This window comes from Lissotriton helveticus, chromosome 1_1, assembly GCF_964261635.1.
Source record: "Lissotriton helveticus chromosome 1_1, aLisHel1.1, whole genome shotgun sequence".
Taxonomy (NCBI): Eukaryota; Metazoa; Chordata; class Amphibia; order Caudata; family Salamandridae; genus Lissotriton; species Lissotriton helveticus.
The window spans coordinates 280,235,662-280,256,190 of record NC_136057.1 but is presented as its reverse complement, the minus strand read 5'-3'; the positions used below and the strand labels follow the sequence as shown (position 1 = coordinate 280,256,190).

Sequence of the window (20,529 nt, the reverse complement as noted above, 5' to 3'; positions counted from 1 at the left end):
GCATCAAACTTCTATAATCGGTGCTATAGAGAAGTAACGTATTTCTTCTCCAGTGTCCTTTGGAGCCAGGCAATGCTTTAACAGCAGTCATTCAACATTTTGTATGAAGAAATCCTGTTACTGTTTTTTTTTCTCTTCGTAGCCCGGCAGTAAAGGGAAGCGTCTTCCAGAAGTCTACTGCATCGTTAGCCGCCTCGGCTGTTTCAACCTATTCTCCAAGGTGAGCACGAAAAGGTGAGAGGGAGGAAACCAGGGAGAGATAGACAAAATAGGAGTAAGACAAGGATGAGCTGGCAGAGGAGAGGCTAGAACAGAGGTAGTGACACGAGAAGGAAGAAGTGGAGAGAGGGAGGGAGCGAGAGAGGGTGAGCTGGGTGGCTGAGAGTGAATGAGAGCGCAGAACGAGGCCTCGTGGGGCAATGAGAGAGGTAAGAGTAGTCAGTAGTCTGGTGTGACTGACGCCTTCACAGTTGAGGCACAGTCTGTTGAGGCTGCTATTTTTATTCACTGCTGCACATGTGACTCTAATTGAATACACATGTTGATGGGTTCCTACATTGCAGGCTTTTCAAGTTAATTTGTTTTGTAATCAAGTCAATCAAATCAAACTTATAAAGCGCTTAGCTACCTCACAGGCACTAGAAACCAACAGAGAGGTTCACTTCAAGCAGAACCATAGCCATTAAATAGCCATGTCTCAAGTTCTTCCCTAAATTGATTATCATTGGCCATTTGATGCAATGCAAGATAAAGTTCATTCAAGGCCTTGGTAGCTAAGTTGGTTAATGAACAGTCACCACGAGTGGTCAGCCTTACCCTGGGTGTCTTTAGTGAAAGAGCCTCTGAAGATCTCAGAGATCTCCTAATGAAACAAATGCATTCATGAGAAACTTCAATCTAGGTTTGGATTCAAACACCGAAGAGAAACAACGCTGGGTGCTACAAAATTCTATATGCGGGGAAACTTGCCACATTCAACAGAGTGCACCAGCCATGCTGCTCTGCTGCTGTCAAATGGTGAGACGGGGACAGGTCTTCTGCTTTGGGCGAAAGGTTATTTGTGGATTCCCAAAGAAGCTGAATTCAACATGTACATTAAACCACATATGAACCTACTCTGATCCCACCATATACATTTCCACTCCTAAATAGACAACATGCAGATTTACTTTAACTCCAGAGACCTCTCCACTGAGTCTGAAACAGTAATCAACCACCTTGCTAGAATCAGAGTATGGATATGAGATAAACGCATCAAATTGAATGGATCTGATAGAGACTACAGGCCCCGGATTTCTTAACGTAGAATTATCCCCAGGCGTGAGACTGTATCCGGAAAACTTATTGCCACAGCATCCCTGTGCGCGCCGGGGGGGATGGCATCACGTGACTCCGCTCAGGCGTATGTGACGTCAGCGAGGTCACATTAGTCCCACCCCGGCGCGCCTACATCCTTTTTTTCCTTTTCCATGTGCAACCGGATCCAAATCGTGCTCTGGCCTGTTCAGGCCTTTCCCTTTCGCTATTGCGTGTGTATGGGAATAGTGTGCGAATGCCTTCAGGCTTTAAGATGTGCTCGTCTTGTGTACGCCTGATGTCGGCGACGGATCCTCACCCCATCTGCATGTTGTGTTTGGGGGAACACCACGACTCCACTGATTGTGAGGCGTGCCAGCAGATGAAACCGCAGTCCCGGCGGGAGCGCCGGATGAAACTTCTCTCAGCTCGCATGTTCAGGTAGGCGGCGTCACCTCGCCGGCCCCTGCGAAAGGTTCTCAAAACCGCTGCCTCAGTCTTCGAAATAGTCTTTCTCCCAGGCCGCAAGAGCGTCGCTCACCTATCGGTAAGTGTCGCAGTTTGTCCCCGAGGGCCGGTTCCCGGTCTGTTGGGGGTGCAAGCTCTCCACAGGTGGTGCGGCCCCACGTGTCGTTCCCCCTATCTGCCGTTTCCCGGTGTGGGGGCGACTAGAGCCCAGATGGAGACATATGCGGCAGCCTTGCAGGCCTCGCTGGCTTCTCCTCCTCCTCCTTCCCCTCCTAGGATGTCATTGGATCCCTTGCAGTTTGTGGGGCCCTCCGCAGCGTCACTGCTGGCTCCGGCGCCGACTGGTTCAGATCCAGGTTTGGAGGATGTGGTGCCGTTGGGGTACGGCCTTTCGGGGGTCCCTCCTTCGGACCACGGCGTCTCTGCTTCACCGCACACTCCCGCAGGAGTCCCTGTGTTGTTGCAGGAGGTCGCCGGGACTCGGGTTGCATCCCCGAGTCCCACTCGGGACAGGCTGTGGCCTCCTCCGAGGCCAAGGTGATGCCGCTTCGGCGCTGGCAGCTGCTGGCCCTGGCGGCGCCACAGGGGCTGGCTGAGGGCCCTGCTCGTCCAGACACAGGCCGAGGTTGGCGGGGGACCCAACGTCCTTCCCCATGTCCCTCTCGCCCCTCCAAGCAGATGGCTGCCTCGTCGGAGGTCAGGCCGATGCCTTTCCGCCGCTGTTCCCTTGCCGCCCCCGCTCCGGCCCAGCCCCGGCCCAGCCCCGGTCTCCTGCGCCCAGCGCTGTAGCGGAGGTCGTTCTGGCGTCGGATGACGATGTCCTGCCTCAGATTGCGGACTCTACGGCGCCAGGCTAACTTCGGGCCATTGACTCGTCCTCGGACACCTCTTCTCCAGCTGTTCAACGCTTGCTGGTGTCATCCTCGCCGGAGATGGGCCGACGCGTTGTGACTTTTCCCGATGTCGTCTAAGGATGGCTCCTCTCAGTCTCCGCGCAGCGGTCTTCGCCAGAGGAGGCGCAGGGCCTCCACTCCTTGGTCCCTCGCCCTACTTTCCGGACCTGGCCCTTCCTTCCTCCGTTTGGCTTGGGGGATGGCCGCCTTAGCTTGCAGCCGTCGCCTACCGAGGAGATGCTTAGCCCTCCGCAGAGTCCTACGGAGGCGGGTGCGGCCTTCGCTCTCGCTGTTTACATGGATGTGGGAATTTTGCGCATGGGTGATCCAGCTGCCCATTTCCCCGCGGGTCATCTTCTGGACGTTCTCCATCTGGTGGTAGGGAGCTGCTGCTTCCCTACGAGGGTTCGCTCCATTCTTTTCTTTTGGGGACTTGTGGCCATCCCGCTACGGGGGACCCGGTGCCCCAACACCTTTTGCACCGCCACCATCCGGCGCCGAGTGATCCGGTGTGTCTTTCCCTTCACCCCTCTACCAGAGGCCCCCTTTTGCAGAATGCCTTTACCTCTGCCACCGCTGTTGTCTCCTCCGTCACAGGAGGCACGCTGGCTGGACTCCTGGGGGCGCAATATGTTCTCAACCAGTGCAGCTCTGCGGGCCCTTAACACGCTGTGTTTTTTATCTAGGGCCACTTCTTGCTTGTGGGACTTGGCGGAGTCCCTTATGTCTGCTGCTTTTCACGGGCGTGCCTGTGTTGATTTGAGGCACCATATGTTGGATGGCCGGGAGCTCGTGGCGTTTATTCTTCGATCTGCTCTGGACATCTCGGAGGTACTGGGTCGTGCCATGGCTTCTTCGGTTGCACTTTGTCGCCATGCCTGGCTTCGGGAAAGTGTGTTCCTGGAGAACGTTCGGGAATGCTGGTGGACCTTCCTTTCGATGGCGTTCTTTTGTTTCACGCCCCTGCGGACTCGGCCATTCAGAGATTCTTGGCGGGCTTCGGCCGCCTCCTCCTCCTCCCCCTCAGTGACATGTGAATTGATCGGTTTCGGGAGGTGTTCTACCGTTTGGGAGGATCGCCCTAATTGTGTAGTCTGTGTGCTTCATGTGCATTGGAGTCCTCCTTGTTGGGACTGTGGTTCTGTTGGCTGCTGGCCGGCCCTTCTTGACTGTGCGTTTTTGCTATGGGTTTCTCCATCATGCTGGCCCTGAGACTAGGCCTTCTGTTTTTTCACTCTGGCTGCTTGACAAGCCTTCTGCTGGTTTTTCCGCAGGTATTTTCTGTTGTCCTCTGTTGCGGAAATTTTTCCTAAGAGGTTCCCATGTCTTGGACGTAACATGCTCTATGTGGGGCAGTGGTAGCTGTTATATAGCTCTTTTTTGCGCTGGGGAGCTGTGGTCGCCTTCGGGCCTCTGATCTCCGTGTCATTAAGGTATGTTGCAGATATAATCCTCTTGCTGATGGCTTGAGCTGTATCCCAGGGTGTCCTTCTCTGGGGTCACTGCGCTGTTCGCCTGGTCTGGCCTGCTGTCTGTGGCCTGGCGTCTTGGCTCTGTCTGGTTCTTCTTCTTTTTGGGCTGTGGGTGCGGACTCCTCCCTGGAGCGTGTCCGGACCCTTCTCGCCTTCTTGCTCTGTCTGCGGCTGACGTCTGGCTTGCCCTGAGTGTATCCTTCCGTGGTGCTCTCGGCGTCTGGCTATACTTGCCGGTGCTGACCTACTGTTTTTCTGCACCATTGTGCCTTCTTGGCGCTTTCGTGGGACAGTCATCCTTGCCTTGTCTGCTTCTTCCAGTGGGCTCTGCAATCAATCTACCTCTCCTCCATGGGGATGAGAAGGTTCTTGTGTTCTTGTCCCCCCTTTCGAGCGCAGTCTGTCCCTGCAGAGCGTTGGATGGTTCTTCCTGGATGACCTTGGGATTCCCTGGCTGCTTCCGACTGCTTATTGCTGGTGTATGGCCTATTGCCTTCTGGTCTATTGCCTCTTCACTGGGTGCCTCTTCACTGGGTGTGTTCCTGTGGGGAGCGGGGGGGGGGGGGGTTTGCCTATGCTCTTATTCTTCTCCTTGGTTGCTCTTCACCCTCGGTGCTCCTCTTATTGACTTGGCCTTGGGTGGAGGTTCTGTTGCTCTGTATGGGCGTGGGGTGCTTTGGCCTCCTTTCGCCTTGCCCTCTTTTCGCCTTGCCCTCTTTTCGCCTTGCCCTCTTTTTGCCTTGCCCTCTTTTCCTCTGCTGAGTGAGGACGGGCTACCTCTTTCTTGTCTTCTCGTATCGCCTCTGGGGTCGGTGGTCCTCTAAGTGTAGGGGTTCCCCTTGCCTAGGGGGACGGGGCTCTTCGCCCTGTTCACTTGAACCGTCTTCTGTGGGACTCTGTTATGTCCAGGTGGGTGGGGTCATCTTGCAGACCCTCCTCCCCTCTGGGTATGGCTAGGGTATCTATTCTACTTTAAGGAATCTACGGCTAGTAGTCTCTATCAGATGTACGAGTTACTTACCTTCGGTAGCGATATATCTGGTAGAGATGATTCTAGCCGCAGATTCCTTCACGGCCCACCCTTCCTCCCCGTTCTGCGAGGACTTTTGGCTTGGTCTTCTGCACTCTCCTCCATGTGGGCGGCTGTGTTTTCTATGAGTACATTCTTTCCGTCATTCTGACAGGATGTTCGTCCTGTTTATTTGTTCCCTTTCCTCTCCTTTTGGCATATTGGAGGATAGGTTTATAGGTGCTTCTGTGCTCTCATTCTCTGGTTGCTCCAGGTTGAGGCCTACCTTCCACCACATTCTCCCCCCATCCCTTGCTTTATTACTGGGGTTTTGGGCCCTCTGCCATTCTCTTGGTTTGGGTCTATTGGCTGTGCCTCTGCCCTTTTGTTCCTTATGAGGGTTGTCACACTCTGTGATCGGGCTGTCCTGGAGTTTTGCTGTTCCTGGTTTGTGCCAGACTGGTTCCCCTTCATTGTTGTTGGTTGGGGTTCTAGTCCTGCTACCTGTTATCATGACATTTTTATATATATATAAGTCCCTGCGGACTTAAATACGTGGGGAGCACGACGAAGGCAGTGAAGTTACGTGTTTTGGAACATCAACGGGCCTTCGCTAACAGAGATGAAAGCTACCCGATGGCCCGACATTTTGCCTTGTGTCACAACAGTGATAGGAACCTCCTCAGTTTTTTCAGCCTAGACTGTGTCCCACATAATATAAGGGGCGGGGATCTGAAAATGAAATTAAGGCGACTCGAGTCCAGATACATTGTGGACTTACAGACAAAATCACCTGGGGGCCTTAATGCAGGAGAGGAACTCCTATCACACCTTTGAGTTGCAGCAATTGTTATGATGTATTGGAAATGGACTGTGTCTTCCCTAAGAATTATTTGTTTGTTTTGGGAATTAACCTGGAATTTCTGTTTGTGGAGGGGCATCTAACTATAATAGTATAGTAATGACACTAGGTGTTTAGTAAGAATAGGTACGAGGATGCATGTCATCATTGGTACACAGCATTTCTGTTAATTAAAATGTTGGCTCTAGGCTATAGTGTTTTATTTAGCCTAGACATGTCCCTCCATAATTTGGGAACTTGTGATGATCGATTGCAATGAGGGTCAGGTCGGCATATACCGATTGGATTGTTGACATACAAGATGAATCAGCCCATCCAGGGCTCAATTTTGTATAAGATTGTAATACATGCATAGATAATTGCTCTTTCTTATGAAATAGAGCTGTTTTGATTATTAGTACTGTGTTGACCAGTCTAAACATTGCATGATTCGTTTGCATTAGAATTGTTGGGCAATTCACCACTGTAAGATGGCGCCCATATATCTGAGTTAGTAGTCCATTGTTTGTTTCAGTGGACGCTGCTTTATTTTGCTTCCGCCTTGCCACCGCCAGCTGACACTGACGAAGGCAATAGCTGAAACGCGTTTGTTTTACTTTGCGCAATAAACTTTCTAACGGAGTTAACCTGCTGCGAGTGCTTTTTCTGGAGGGTTTTGCAAACCACGGAGCTCGAGATATATATATATATATATATATATATATATATATATATATATATATATATGTTCTTTGTCTCCAATGGGGGGGGGGGGCTTATCTCCGTACTGGCAGGGTTGCTGCTCAGGGCTGGGCTCTGTTCTTTATTCTTTTCCCTGCCTTTGGGTACTGCAGTGCCTGGCACTGCTCTTTATGGTGGTGTTCCTCACCATTCCTTTTTCCACTTTTTCTGCTCTTTCGCACACTGTTCCTATGCTCTCACAGTTTTGCCTGCTGGCTCTGCGTGTTGCGTGGAAAAGTTCTCAGAAGAAAACTGACGTAGGCGCGCCAGGTAGGGACTTATGTGACCTCGCTGACGTCACGTACGCGGACGACACCTGGGCGGAGTCACGTGATGCCCTCCTCCCGCCGCGCACAGGGATGCTTGGCAAAACATTTTCCGGATGCAGTCTCACGCCTGGGGATAATTCTACGTTAAGGAATCTGTGGCTAGAATCGTCTCTACCAGATACATCGTTACCGAAGGTAAGTAACTCGTACTTCAAAAACAAATGCTGGTGCTACGCCCATCACACCCGCTGCAAAACATCGACACCCATCGCCCACTTTCTTTTGACACAAACGAGCGATCAATAAGTTGTGGATCTATATCTGAACTGGTGACAAAAAACCATCAAAGCTGCCCCTTCAGTAAGCCACAGTGTGGATACACCACGTTGTCCTGTCACAAACTTCAATGGGGAAGCAGGAGCTAGAAATGACCCAGTTAAGCAACAGTACTGGACCCAATCAAGGGACAAAGAAATGTTTGTAGTCCTTGTGCACGCCCTAAAAGGTAATCAAGGACCTAGGGTGTCAGTTGTTTACAGAAAACAATGGTCCTTGTTAGAAAAAAACTCAACAGAGGCAATAAATATAGATCAGAATCGATTCTATATGTTCCATCCAGCCGGATAGTACAATTTATTCAGGATAAATAGATTTTTTGTCAATGGACAAATGTAATATCCAGTGGGATATCCGATGCAAGACAATATACAAAGTGTGACAAGGTGATAATTTACATAGAAAACAACAAACAACATACAAGTACAATCAGGCGGAACAAAAAAACTTGCTTGTTCTTAATTGTGCATAATAGGACAAGCATGATAAACAACGACAACCGTAACACATATAATTAGAATAGTTTGTGTACACGGTGTTTTAAGGTCGACGACGTTTCGATCCCATTCAGAAGAGTGGCAAAGACATGGAAGCCATCAAACACTTTCTATACTGAACTTGCTGTGGTGGGGGAGAGGTGCAGGATGTAATGATGCTCTTTCCCTGATGGAATGGTATGGACTTGGATAGACATTGTTTCAGGGGACCAGTCTTACAAAATGCCATGGATGCAGACGTGTTGTAGTACTCTTCATGTTGAGCTGTACCTCCTTCGTCTGCATAGCATGTTTTGTAAATATTGTCTACAGTGAAATCCGGGTATTTAAGATGTAAAAGATCAGGTGTCTCTGTAAGCCCTTAGAGTTCAATGTGTATTTAGAGTACTTTGCTGCAGATCTTGCTGTTGGAACGCATAGCTGTTCCTGTAGTTGGGGCTCTAGTGAATATCAAATGTGAGTCACGCTGGCGATGCACAAATCCCTGAGACTTGTTGTAATTGTGCAAGATCATGGGTGAAGGTCGGACAGATCGCCCAGTAACTTTATAACCAGAGGCTTGTTTTTCTTTTGCTCTCCAACTACCTACATTCTTGTCTTTCCTTTCAAGATCTTGGATGAAGTGGAGAAAAGAAGAAGCATCTCACCTGCTCTAGTGCAGCCGTTCATGAGGAGCATCATAGACGCGCCCTTCCCGGCGCTCGGTCGAACTATAACTGTGAAAAACTTCCTCCCGGGCTCCGGAAACGAGGTAAGAAATGGAGAAAGCTCCTCAGCCCACAAAGAACTCTGGGGATCAGGAACTGACAGCCTTGCTTGCAGCTAGCGGTGTACATGGGAAGCCTGGACTAGATGAGATGTCTGCTTTTTCCTAATCTTTGTTGTAGTTGTTCCTTCATAAGTATGTGTGTACGTCTTGACCACTATTATTTTCATTTCACCGAGCTTGTGATGTATTTTTGGCTCATGTCTGGTGCCCCTTAAGGTCAGTCTTCTGCACCTTGACTCAGAATCTCATAATAGTAGACCTAGTGAAGCATGAGTGGAACCAAGACATTTCTAAAATTGGTAATTAAGCTATCGAACCATGTTTAATGCTAAATGGCAATAATGAAAGGATCTCAGTCTTACATTCTTTCAAGATGAGTGAACTGAGTACTCTAAACTGGGCAGTAGTAGCTTCTTTTGTTTGCAGGTTACAGTATTAGAGCTGTGCCTCCTTCCATCAGCTCTGTTGTTCATCAGTCCTCAACTGTGTATTCCTTCCCCACCACTCTGGAGATTGGGCCTGTTCTTTAACTGTAACAGCCGAATTGTGCCTCCAGTCTTTGTCTGACATTTTCCACTCCATTCAAGGTATTCTTTATTTTTATTGAGAAGTGTTGATGTGCCTCCAATCCATTATTTTATTTTGAGTTTATGCAATGCTTGAGTGATTGTCTCCAATCCTTGGCTCTGTTGTATATTGGTCACCTTTAGTAATTGGTTGACTGTTTCTGCTGTAGCTGTGCACTGTGATAAGATCTAGCTGCATAACATTGGCAGGGGACCCTACTTAGTAGGGTCCCCTTCCAATGGTTGAGATCTATTCTCTGCTCCATAACCCTTATCTCTCTCCCAGGTGATCGAGCTGTACCGACCTCTGGATTCCCGGCTGGAACATGTAGACTTCGAGTGCCTGTTCGCATCACTCAGCATTCGCCATCTTCTTCGAATCTTTGCCTCTTTGCTCTTGGAGAGGAGGGTTATCTTCATGGCCGACACCCTAAGGTAAACCTTTGCTTGAGTGTGTGCATGCATGCTACATGCACTTTGTTCCTTGTAAGTCACTTTAAGCATTTCCATCCTTCTGTTGGAGGAGGTGATGAGATGTAAACTGTGTCTCTTGAGAAACCCAGGTTTACACCAGGTATAGAGGTAGTTTTGGGAAATACTCAAAGCTTTCAACTTAAAGGGGTTTTTGATTTTAAGTTAACTACGCTATTGTTCTTTCATTTTTCCTTTATACTGTATTTCAAGTTGAGGATGGACATTTTTGGGACAAAAATCTGCTTAGAGGCATGCGTGCTGACCCTGCTATCCAAAGGTTTGGACAGTTTTTTTTTTTTAAGTGTATCAAATAGTGCTGCCTATATTGAAACAATCAGAAAATTCAAAATGTAGGCTGTCTAGTAATTCAGAAAATACGCAAGTGACATGAATTTACAGTGAATAAAGTGCCCAAGTGACAGAAGGTGACTGAGTGTATTATACATACAAGTGACAAAACGATACGTAAATTATGCAAGGACAAATTATGCAGGGAAAAAGACAATGTTCCGGTCCAAACAATATGTTCGAGGCATGTGGGCTGCTAAATTCTTATCTTATGCATAGATCGCCGCCTAGTGTTGGGTCCGGATAATTGCACATTGTTTTCCTGGAAGAGTCTTCGAAGTATAACGAGATAGGTGGCTCCTCCCCTGGACTACAGTGCGCATGGGCATCGACTCCATCCCCGGATTGTTTTTTTCCGCCATTGGGTTCGGATGTTGTTTCGACGTCTCCGTGTCGGAACCGAAAACAACTTTGTTCTTAAGGCCAAAAGGCCTTCGTTACCTGCGTCGGTATTGTTTGCGTACGGTCTCGAGCGTCGTCCGACTCTCTGAGCCAGACATCTACGGAGTCAAGTAACTCTTCGATCGAGGCCCTCTCGTCGCAGCAAGACCCGACGAACTTAACATGGAGCGGAGCCCGTTCAAGTTCTGCCCCGTCTGTGGATCCAAATATCCACACATCGATGTGCATCCGGTCTGGAATAAATGCCTATCTCCGGACCACAACGAAGAAAACTGCATGGCCTGCTCTAAGTTCAGGTCCAAGAAGCCGCTCAAGCATCGGCGCGCGGCGCGCCTCGAGGCCCAGCGAGCGGCGCCGGCACCCGACGACATATTCGACGACCCCGCGGAAGACGGCGGCAGCCATCATCTCCAGATTTCACCACCGTCGACGGAGGTCCAAGCCGATCCCGAGGAACATGTCGAGGGACAGGGCCACGACCTTGAATACGTCGAGGAGGTAGGGGACGATGAAGAAGTTTATGGGGCCGCGGAAGATAGCTCAGAGGAAGAGCTATGCCCCGAAGTCTACATTATTGAGGCTCAGGTCACGGGATCGCCACTCGGCCTTACCCACGACCCTGCACCGCTATCCCCGGCCCCGCCTTCTGGCCCGGCCACGGACACTCAAGCGGAGCCGCCATCTCAGATATCGAAACCGAAACCTTCGGATCCAACGGCACCAAAGATGGCCGACGTCCAGCCAAAATCGAAACCGAAACCTTCGGAATCGACCAAACCTAAAATGGCCGACGTCCAACAAAAAGTATCGAAGCCTGCTCCTTCACCGGCTCCGTCGCCCTCAGGCCCACCGAAGTCGAAGAAGGCTGTCGAGTCGACAGCGTCGCAAAAGGTGCGGACGGAACCATCCTCTAAGACGCCCGTCCATCAAGTGTCAAGCACAGTTGTTCCGGCACGGACGTCTAAGTCTGTTGACACGCCTTCGGACGCTCCTACGGCGCCGTCAAGTAAACGCGCAGTCGAATCAAAGTCGACTAAAAGCCACGGCCCGAAGGCCGCAGGCACTACGGCAGCAACGGCGTCAGCGTCAAAGACTCCAACGGAGCCGCGACACGTTGCAGCCGAAGATTCGTCGAGGCAAATCTCGACCACACCGGGGGAGTCCGACGCCACCGAACATCGGCCGTCGGTTACCAAACCCTCTGCCTCCTTCACAAAGCAGGTGACCGACTCCCTCAAACGTATTAGGGAGCAGACTTTGTCGTCAACGGCACCGCCTCCAAAGACCTCGACCAAGCTTCTCTACACTCTGCCACCTAGGGTGGCACCAAAAGCATTTGCACCAAGATCGGTTCCGAAAATTGCTAACACGTCGGATCTTTCGACGCAAAAGGGACGCTCGGATCAACATCAAGCCTCAGAAGACCATTCTGAGCATTACATCGATGCCCAAACAGGGAAATTGACCCTCTACAAGAGGAAAATCACTTCCCAACCACTGGAATCCTATGTTATTCCACTAAAGAAGAAGAGGCCGGAACAGGACATTCCTGCCCTTGTTGAACCTATTCTGCCACCACCAAGAAGAAGTCCATCTCCTTCACCCACACAATCAGGAGGAGAGGATGATGGACAAGATGACCAATACAATTTCCCAGTTGACAATGACCCTGATGTTCTGCAGGACTCATATGACAACACTGGGGACCAAGGTGGACATCAGGTGGTACAAGATCCACAAGGTTTTGGGACACGTACATCTCCAACAGAGGATTCTGCAGCATTTAATGCTTTAATAGAACGGGCAGCAGCAAATCATGATGTGGACATGCATGCTGACCCGGTGGAGGAAGATTTTTTGTTCGACACTTTCTCTGTCTCTGAAAGAACAGTTAAAATACTTCCTATGCTCAAAGGTGTCCTTAAACATGCCCCGGAGATCTTTAAGGAACCTACCAGGGAAAGAGTGGTGAACCCACGTATCGAGAAAAAATACAGGCCAGCACCTGGAGATCCTGCCTATATTCGGGGACAGTTGCCTCTGGACTCGTTGGTGGTCGCCAATGCCCGCAAGAGGGCGAACTCCCAAACAACGGGTGAAGCTCCTCCCCCAGACAAGGAGTCGAAAGTGCTTGAGGCATCCGGCAAAAGGGTGGCTGCGCAAGCTGCCAATGTATGGCGTATAGCAAACACACAGGCACTATTGGCACGATACGATAGGGCGCATTACGACACCCTAGAACAGCTCCTTCAACACCTACCTGATGAGTTTAAGGAAGCAGCCGAAATGCTCATACAAGAGGGAAAGCTTATCTCAAACGCTGCAATAAAGTGTGCACTTGATGTGGCAGATACAGCGGCTAGGGGAATTAACACTAGCGTCATGTTAAGGCGACAAGCTTGGCTTCGTATATCTGGATTTAAGCCTGACATTCAAACTACAATCCTCAACCAGCCCGTCAATCCTGACAGACTGTTTGGTACAGATGTAGACACCACCCTTGAAAAGAATAAAAAAGACAACGAGACTGCTAAGTCCATGGGGGCGCTTCAGTCACAACAATTCAGGGGAAGCACTTTTCGTCGCTCAGGAGCACGTGGTGTTACCAGAGGACACTTGGGTCAACAAACACAATTCACAAAGGGTGGTGCGCAATCCTCGTACCCCAAGCAGGGGAGAGGGGGTTACAGAGGTAACAGTGCCAAGGGCAGAGGCAGAGGGAACAACAACTCCCGTTCCTCTGCCGCCAACAAACAGTGACTCTCTGTCACTGCCCCCCGACCATACAACACCTGTCGGGGGGAGACTCCAGCAGTTCCTGCCAGTCTGGACGTCCATCACCACAGACAGGTGGGTGACAAAACGTATCCAGTACGGTTACTGTTTGGAGTTAACATCCACTCCTCCCAACATTCCCCCAAGACACCGTCCTATGTCGGCAGAGCACTTGCACTTATTGCAGCAGGAAGTATTGGTGATGCTGCAAAAAGGCGCAATCGAGCTCGTACCAGTGGAAGAGGAAGGCACAGGGGTCTATTCCCTGTACTTCCTCATCCCAAAAAAGGACGGATCCCTCAGACCTATTCTGGATCTACGCCCCCTCAACATGTACATACTGTCAGAACACTTTCACATGCTGACACTGCAACAAATCCTTCCCCTGCTCAATCAAGGGGACTTCCTAGCAACCTTGGACCTCAAGGATGCTTATTTCCACATCCCACTCCACCCATCCCACAGAAAATACCTCAGGTTTACCATTCAAAACAGGCACTATCAGTTCAAAGTCCTACCCTTCGGGGTGACTACTGCCCCCAGAGTGTTTACAAAGTGTCTGGCGACAGTGGCGGCGCACCTCAGGAGACAGAACATACATGTCTACCCGTACCTAGACGACTGACTTGTTCAAGCAAAGTCGGAACGACAGTGCGCCGCCGACATGTCCCACACTATTCAACTCCTTCACAGCCTGGGGTTCTCGCTAAACTACCCGAAGTCGCACCTTCAACCAAACCATGTGCGGCAGTATCTGGGCGCGACAATAAACACCCTGACTGCTATGGCTCAACCAAACCCAGTCAGAATCAACAGCATTCAGTCGCTGATCCAAAAGTTCAGACCGCAACACTCCCTGCCAGCGAGAGTGTTCATGCAGTTGATAGGCATGATGGCCTCCTGCATCTTCATAGTCCCGCACGCGAGGTTGCACATGCGCCCGCTCCAAGAATGCTTGGCAAATCAGTGGACACAGGCTCGGGGACAGCTGACAGACCTAGTGTTGGTGACCGGTCGGGCATACAACTCTCTGCATTGGTGGAATCCACACAACCTTTGCAAGGGACGACCGTTCCAAGAGCCAGTGCCACAGATAATCCTAACAACGGACGCATCTCTCCAAGGGTGGGGAGCTCATGTGCTCCACTACACTGTGCAGGGACTGTGGTCCACCCAGCAGCAGAAGTTGCACATCAACTACCTGGAATTGCTGGCAATCTTCATGGCGATAAAGTCCTTCAAAGTACATTTGTGCAACAAAGTCGTGTTGATCCGGACGGACAACATGACAGCCATGTACTACATCCAAAAGCAGGGAGGTACTCACTCACCACAACTGTCTCATCTGGCTCAGAGCATGTGGAAGTGGGCCATTCAGAGGAACATTTTCCTCATGGCGGAACACCTCCCGGGCAAGGACAATCAGATGGCGGATCTGCTCAGCAGATACAGCCATCAAATGCACGAGTGGGAGATGCATCCATCAGTACTCCACCCGTACTTCCAGCAGTGGGGTTATCCAGAGATAGACCTGTTTGCCACAAGGGAAAACGCAAAATGCCAAAGCTTTGCCGCCAGGTTCCCTCACCCGGAATCGCAAGGGAATGCGATATGGATGAACTGGTCAGGCAAATTTGCGTACGCTTTTCCCCCAGCGCCTCTCATTCCGCTGGTGGCAAGAAAGCTAAAGCAACACTCGATGACTCTCATCCTGGTTGCTCCAACATGGGCACGCCAACCATGGTACACCACGTTTCTAGAACTTTCCGTGGTACCACATCAGAGGCTGCATCTCACATCCAGGCTCTTAACGCAGAACCATGGCGACATTCAGCATCCAGATCCGCGACAGCTCAATCTGGCGATCTGGCTCCTGAAGTCTTAGAATTTGGCTACCTCAACCTGCCTCCAGAATGCATGGACATCATCCGGGAGGCAAGAAAGCCCACTACCCGAGCTTGCTATGCAGCAAAATGGAAGCGGTTTGTCATGTACTGTACAGACAACAATATCAACCCGCTGGATGCATCCATTCCTAACATCATCTGCTATTTGTTACATCTTTACAAATGCAATCTAGCGTACGCTTCCATTCGGATACATTTATCCGCCATAGCGGCTTATCTCCAGAATAGGCAACACCTCTCTGTTTTCAGGGTGCCTGCCATTAAAGCCTTCCTAGAAGGACTGAAGCGAGTCATTCCTCCAAGAACACCACCAGCTCCAGTGTGGAACCTCAATGTGGTCCTCACTAGGCTGATGGGCCCACCTTTTGAGCCACTGCACTCCTGCGAGATTCAGTTTCTCACATGGAAAGTGGCTTTTCTCATTGCTATCACATCGCTCAGACGTGTAAGTGAGCTGCAGGCGCTCACAATCCAAGAGCCATTCATCCAGATACATTCCAACAGGGTAGTGCTCCGCACTAACCCCAAATTCCTTCCTAAGGTGGTGTCACAGTTTCATATCAACCAAACTATTGACCTGCCTGCATTCTTCCAAAACCCACAAACAGTAGCAGAAAGAATGCTTCATACATTAGACGTTAGGAGGGCGCTAATGTACTACATTGACAGAACACAACCCTTTAGAAAGACACAACAACTTTTTGTTGCCTTCTCCGCACAGCACAAAGGCAACCCCATTTCCAAAGCAGGAATAGCCAGATGGATTGTTAAGTGCATTCAAATCTGTTATCAAAAGGCTAAACGTACTTTAACAATACCCCCAAGGGCGCACTCCACACGCAAATTGGGGGCCTCCATGGCTTTCCTGGGGAACATTCCCTTAGAAGACATTTGTAGAGCAGCCACATGGTCTACACCACACACATTTACCAAACATTACTGTGTAGATGTGCATTCAAAACAGCAGGCAGCTGTAGGACAGGCTGTTCTCAAGACACTTTTTCAGGCTTCTGCAGCTGGCACGGGCAACCGCCCTTAATGGAGGGACTGCTGTGTATTCTATGCATAAGATATGAATTTAGCAGCCCACATGCCTCGAACTGAATATGCTACTTACCAGTATGCATCTGTTCTTGGCATGTAGGGCTGCTAACATTCATATCGCCCGCCCTCCTCCCCGGTGCCCGTAGCGGCTTCAGATACTCTCTCTATATTCATCATTAGCATGGACATCCTTTACACTATTTCACTCCATCTCTGCCACAATGGCTAAAAAACAATCTGGGGATGGAGTCGATGCCCATGCGCACTGTAGTCCAGGGGAGGAGCCACCTATCTCGTGATACTTCGAAGACTCTTCCAGGACAACAATGTGCAATCATCCGGACCCAACACTAGGCGGCGATCTATGCATAAGATATGAATGTTAGCAGCCCTACATGTCAAGAACAGATGCATACTGGTAAGTAGCATATTCAATTCTTTCAGTATCTCTAGTCCAAGCAACGATTGCTTAACAAATCCAAGAACAATGAGTCCTAAGAGTATATGGACAAGTGCATCCGCTGACGTTTCAACCCTGACAAATGCACAGTTAGGGGAATGTCATGGCATGTCGTCTTCAGGACAAGGGAACAAGTGATAAGACAGCCAAATCCATATGTGTTTACGGATTATGTTAACAGTGTCAACTGAAGGATTACAAAGACACTCGATTCATGAAATAGGTGTAATTATCCTGACAATGGGCCTTTAGCAAATACTAGGGCCGTGATCTGGGAAGGATGATTCCAACAAACCGTCTGAGGTGAAAGCGCTGTTGTGGTAAATCAAATAGAAATTATACCTGAATAGGAAGAAATAGTCCAAGATAATTGGCTAGGTAATCTTGGAGACGGTATAATTGGCCAAGGAAACTGATCAGGAATGGAGACATCAATTCAATTTGGGGGCATCCATGTGGGCACTGGATAACTGTGGTTGTAATTTGATTCTTTCAAACGAGCCGCAAGGTGAATTGCAACTTTGCGGCTCGTACAAAAGAATCAAATTACAACCATGGTTATTAGGTGATTGCATGGATGCCCCCAAATTGAATGGATGCCTCCATTTCTGATATGTTTCTTTGGACAATTATACCGTCTCCAAGATTACCTAGCCACTTATCTTGGCCTATTTCTACCTATTCGGGTATAATTTCTATGTGATTTGCCACAACAGCGATTTCACCTCAGACGGTCTGTTGGAATCATCCTTCCCAGATCACGGCCCTAGTATTTGCTAAATGTCCATTGTCAGGATATTTACGCCTATTTCCAGAATAGTGTCTTCATAATCGTTCAGTTGACACCGTTAACATAATCGATAAACACATATGGAATTGGCTGTCTCATCACTTGTTCCCCTTGTCCTGAAGAAGACCCGCCATGACATTCCCCTCATTGTGCATTGGTCATGGTTGAAACGTCGACTGATACCCGTGTCCATATACTCTTAGGTCTCATTGTCCTTGGATTTGTTAAGCAATCGTTGCTTGGACTAGAGATACTGAAAGCATATATGGCTTGGACCTGAACATTGTCTATTTCCCTGCATAATTTTCCCTTGCATAATTTATGTATCGTTTTGTCACTTGTATGTAACATACACTCAAACACCATCTGTCACTTGGGCACTTTATTCACTGTAAATTCATGTCACTTGTGTCGTTCTATTTTTTGAATTACTATACAGCCTACATTTTGAATTTTTTGATTGATTGAAAAAAGAAAAGTACAAAGTTTTTGATACCGCCGCAAATTTTTTTATTGTTTGTTTTCCAACTTCTATCCTGAAAAATTCATTAATACTATACAAATGTTTGAACTGTAAATAAATGCTCTTACCCGACAGAACCAATTGTTACTTACTATATATATGTCTAGGTTCTGAGGGATATTGGGTTGCCCCATTGCTTTCAACAACATATTGAAACAAGGCATTTATTGATGGATATTATAGCTTATTACTGTATTATTTCCGCTTCAAAAATCTTTGCTAAAACCTCTTCATATAAAACTTCTTTGGACACCAGTGATCTGAGTTACTTCAGATCTATATCACTTCTCCCTTTCTTGGACGGGCTGCTGAAACGGCAGCCATGTTCCACTACAGCGTCATATGGAGACTAATACTCCACTACATTTGTTCCGAGATAGTTTCCGACCCAGACTCTGTACTGGGATCGTTGTCCTTTTAGTTTTGGATCAGCATCGCTGCATGGTGGACTGTGGCTGATTTCACTAGGCCTATCAGTGGTGTTTACCACAAGCATCGATCACGTCAGCAAACTCTGCAACTTCCACATTTGTTGCAGTGCTCTTGGCTGGATCTCTTCCTTTCTGGCAGTAAGCCATCTTGGTTCAAATCCCACTGAACTTGGGTTAATTTCTCGGGTGTTCCTTGGGGTAGGTCCAGATGCAGATGGTACTTTGATTCTTTTTTACATCAAACAGGGAGTCTTACTGGAGGCCTCTAATCTCCCTATGTTTGTAAACCTCACAAGAAGCTGGATGAGCAGACAAGTCTTAAAACCGAATCCTTTAAAGTTGGAAATCTTCCTGACTGAAAGTTTTCCAAACTGATGAGACCCTTCTGTGCATGCAATAATTGTGCAGAACGTAGGAGACTTTTGCAGCGTGAATCTTTCTGGATTCACTATGCTGTGCATTATTCCACGGTTGGGTCCGGAATCGTAGTCTTTTCTTTTTTTCTTTTTTCGTAGCCCAGGTGGGCGTCGACGTCCCACCTTCTGGTGTACTTCCTGTGACGTCGGCATGCTTCCTGCGGAAGCTCCCACCTTTGGGCGCCATCTTCAGATTATTTTTTCCGCCGTTGGATCCGGATCATCACCGAGAGGCTCCAGAGTTTTTGGAGGAAAAAGACGCATTCTTCACGGAAAAGATTGGAGAAGACTCCGAGGAACAAGATCACTGAGCCGGGACGACGAAGAAGGAGAACGTCGAGAACTTCGACGTCCAAAGGAAAATGCGCACACAGGAGGCCCCCTGAGCGCAGGAATGGACAAAACACCTTTTAAATTCTGCCGTAACTGCCACTACAAATACGCTCAGAAGGACCAGCACCCGGTCTGCAACCTCTGCCTACCGGTCGACCACGAGAGCAAGGATTGCAACACCTGCTCCGTCTTCACCCCAAAGACACTCCAGGTTAGAGAGAGACAGAAGTGCCAACTACACCATGCAAGGCAAAGGCCAACCTCCGTCGCTTCGGGACCTGGGCCTCTCCAGAGACGAGGAAGACAACATCGCCGAGGGACCAGATGACTACACGGTCATAGAGACCGATAAGAAAACATCTAAAGAGGTAGAAGAGACGTCGATCCCTAAACCCCTGACAGACTCTTGAAAGTCTGAGTCAGACTCTCGAAAAACAGAGTCTAAGTCCACGAAGGGAGCACCGGCGCCGAAAATCTCGACGGCCGCATATGCATCCATGGATAAACAGCCCAGCGGATCCTTTGAAATGGACTCCCAGATGGCAAAAATGGGCGAGAAGCCAAGGTCGTCGAAGCACGTTCCGGAAAAGGACCGCTCGACTTCGAAGGAGAAGGACCCGAAGGCCGCTTCGACGACGGCGCCGAAGAGATCGGCCGAAACTTTCAACGCCGAAATGGAGAGAAAGAAGAGAAGGCTCGGGCCGAAATGGATAACATCCTGCAAAAGAAGAGCGAGTTCGACGAGAAAATGAAAAGGTTCACGATACCGTCGAAGCCGCCGATGATCGTCGAAATAGAAGCGGAAGAGGAGTTCGACGCCGAAGAGCCGCCGAAGACCCCGAGCCCCAGGAACACCTGGAGGAAGAGGGCCTGTACTACGAAGAAGAAGGTGATGATGACCAGCGGATAAGTTTCGGCTCGGCATCCTCGATGGCACAGGACCTGGAGTGGCTGGACCTCGAGCCTGTGGAGATGTACCCCTCGAGGCCTTCACCGCCAGATGACATTGGGGTCTACAACATGGTCATCAGGAACGCGGCGATTGCTTATGGAGTAAAACTGGAGGAAGAAAAACCAAAGGCATGCTTCCTCTTAGAGACCCTGTTCCCCACTCAAACAAGGAGTCAATTCCTCCCCATGCTCCCAAGAGTCCTGGACCAAGGGAGGGAGGCATTCAAAGACCCAGCGACCTGAAGGTCTGTCACGCCTAGGACGGAGAAGAAATACAAGCACTCCTCTAAGGACCAGGGATCCGTCACGGCAGACTCCATTATTGCGGCAACAGCCAGGAAAAGTGCCAATGTGCCAACAACCTTAGGCCCACCACCAGACAAAGAAATTAGGAGGATGGACCTAACTGGGAGGAAAATAGAGAGGAATTCAGCGGTACACTGGCGCATTGCAATCTCCAATTCCCTACTAAACAGACACCAGTACCAGCACTGGGACTAGGTCGGACAGCTGCTCAA

The 20,529-nt window shown here is 49.3% G+C and overlaps 1 protein-coding gene across 3 annotated transcripts in view; it reads left to right on the top strand.

Moving 5' to 3' along the window:
- DENND2A (DENN domain containing 2A) overlaps positions 1-20,529 on the top strand; it is a 333,243-nt gene that overhangs the window by 216,205 nt on the left and 96,509 nt on the right. For all 3 annotated transcript variants that reach the window (XM_078668189.1, XM_078668188.1, XM_078668186.1), the window contains 3 exons: positions 143-220; positions 8,433-8,573; positions 9,444-9,592. In XM_078668189.1, the coding sequence (XP_078524315.1) occupies positions 143-220; positions 8,433-8,573; positions 9,444-9,592 (368 nt within the window). The remainder of the gene's footprint in view (positions 1-142; positions 221-8,432; positions 8,574-9,443; positions 9,593-20,529) is intronic.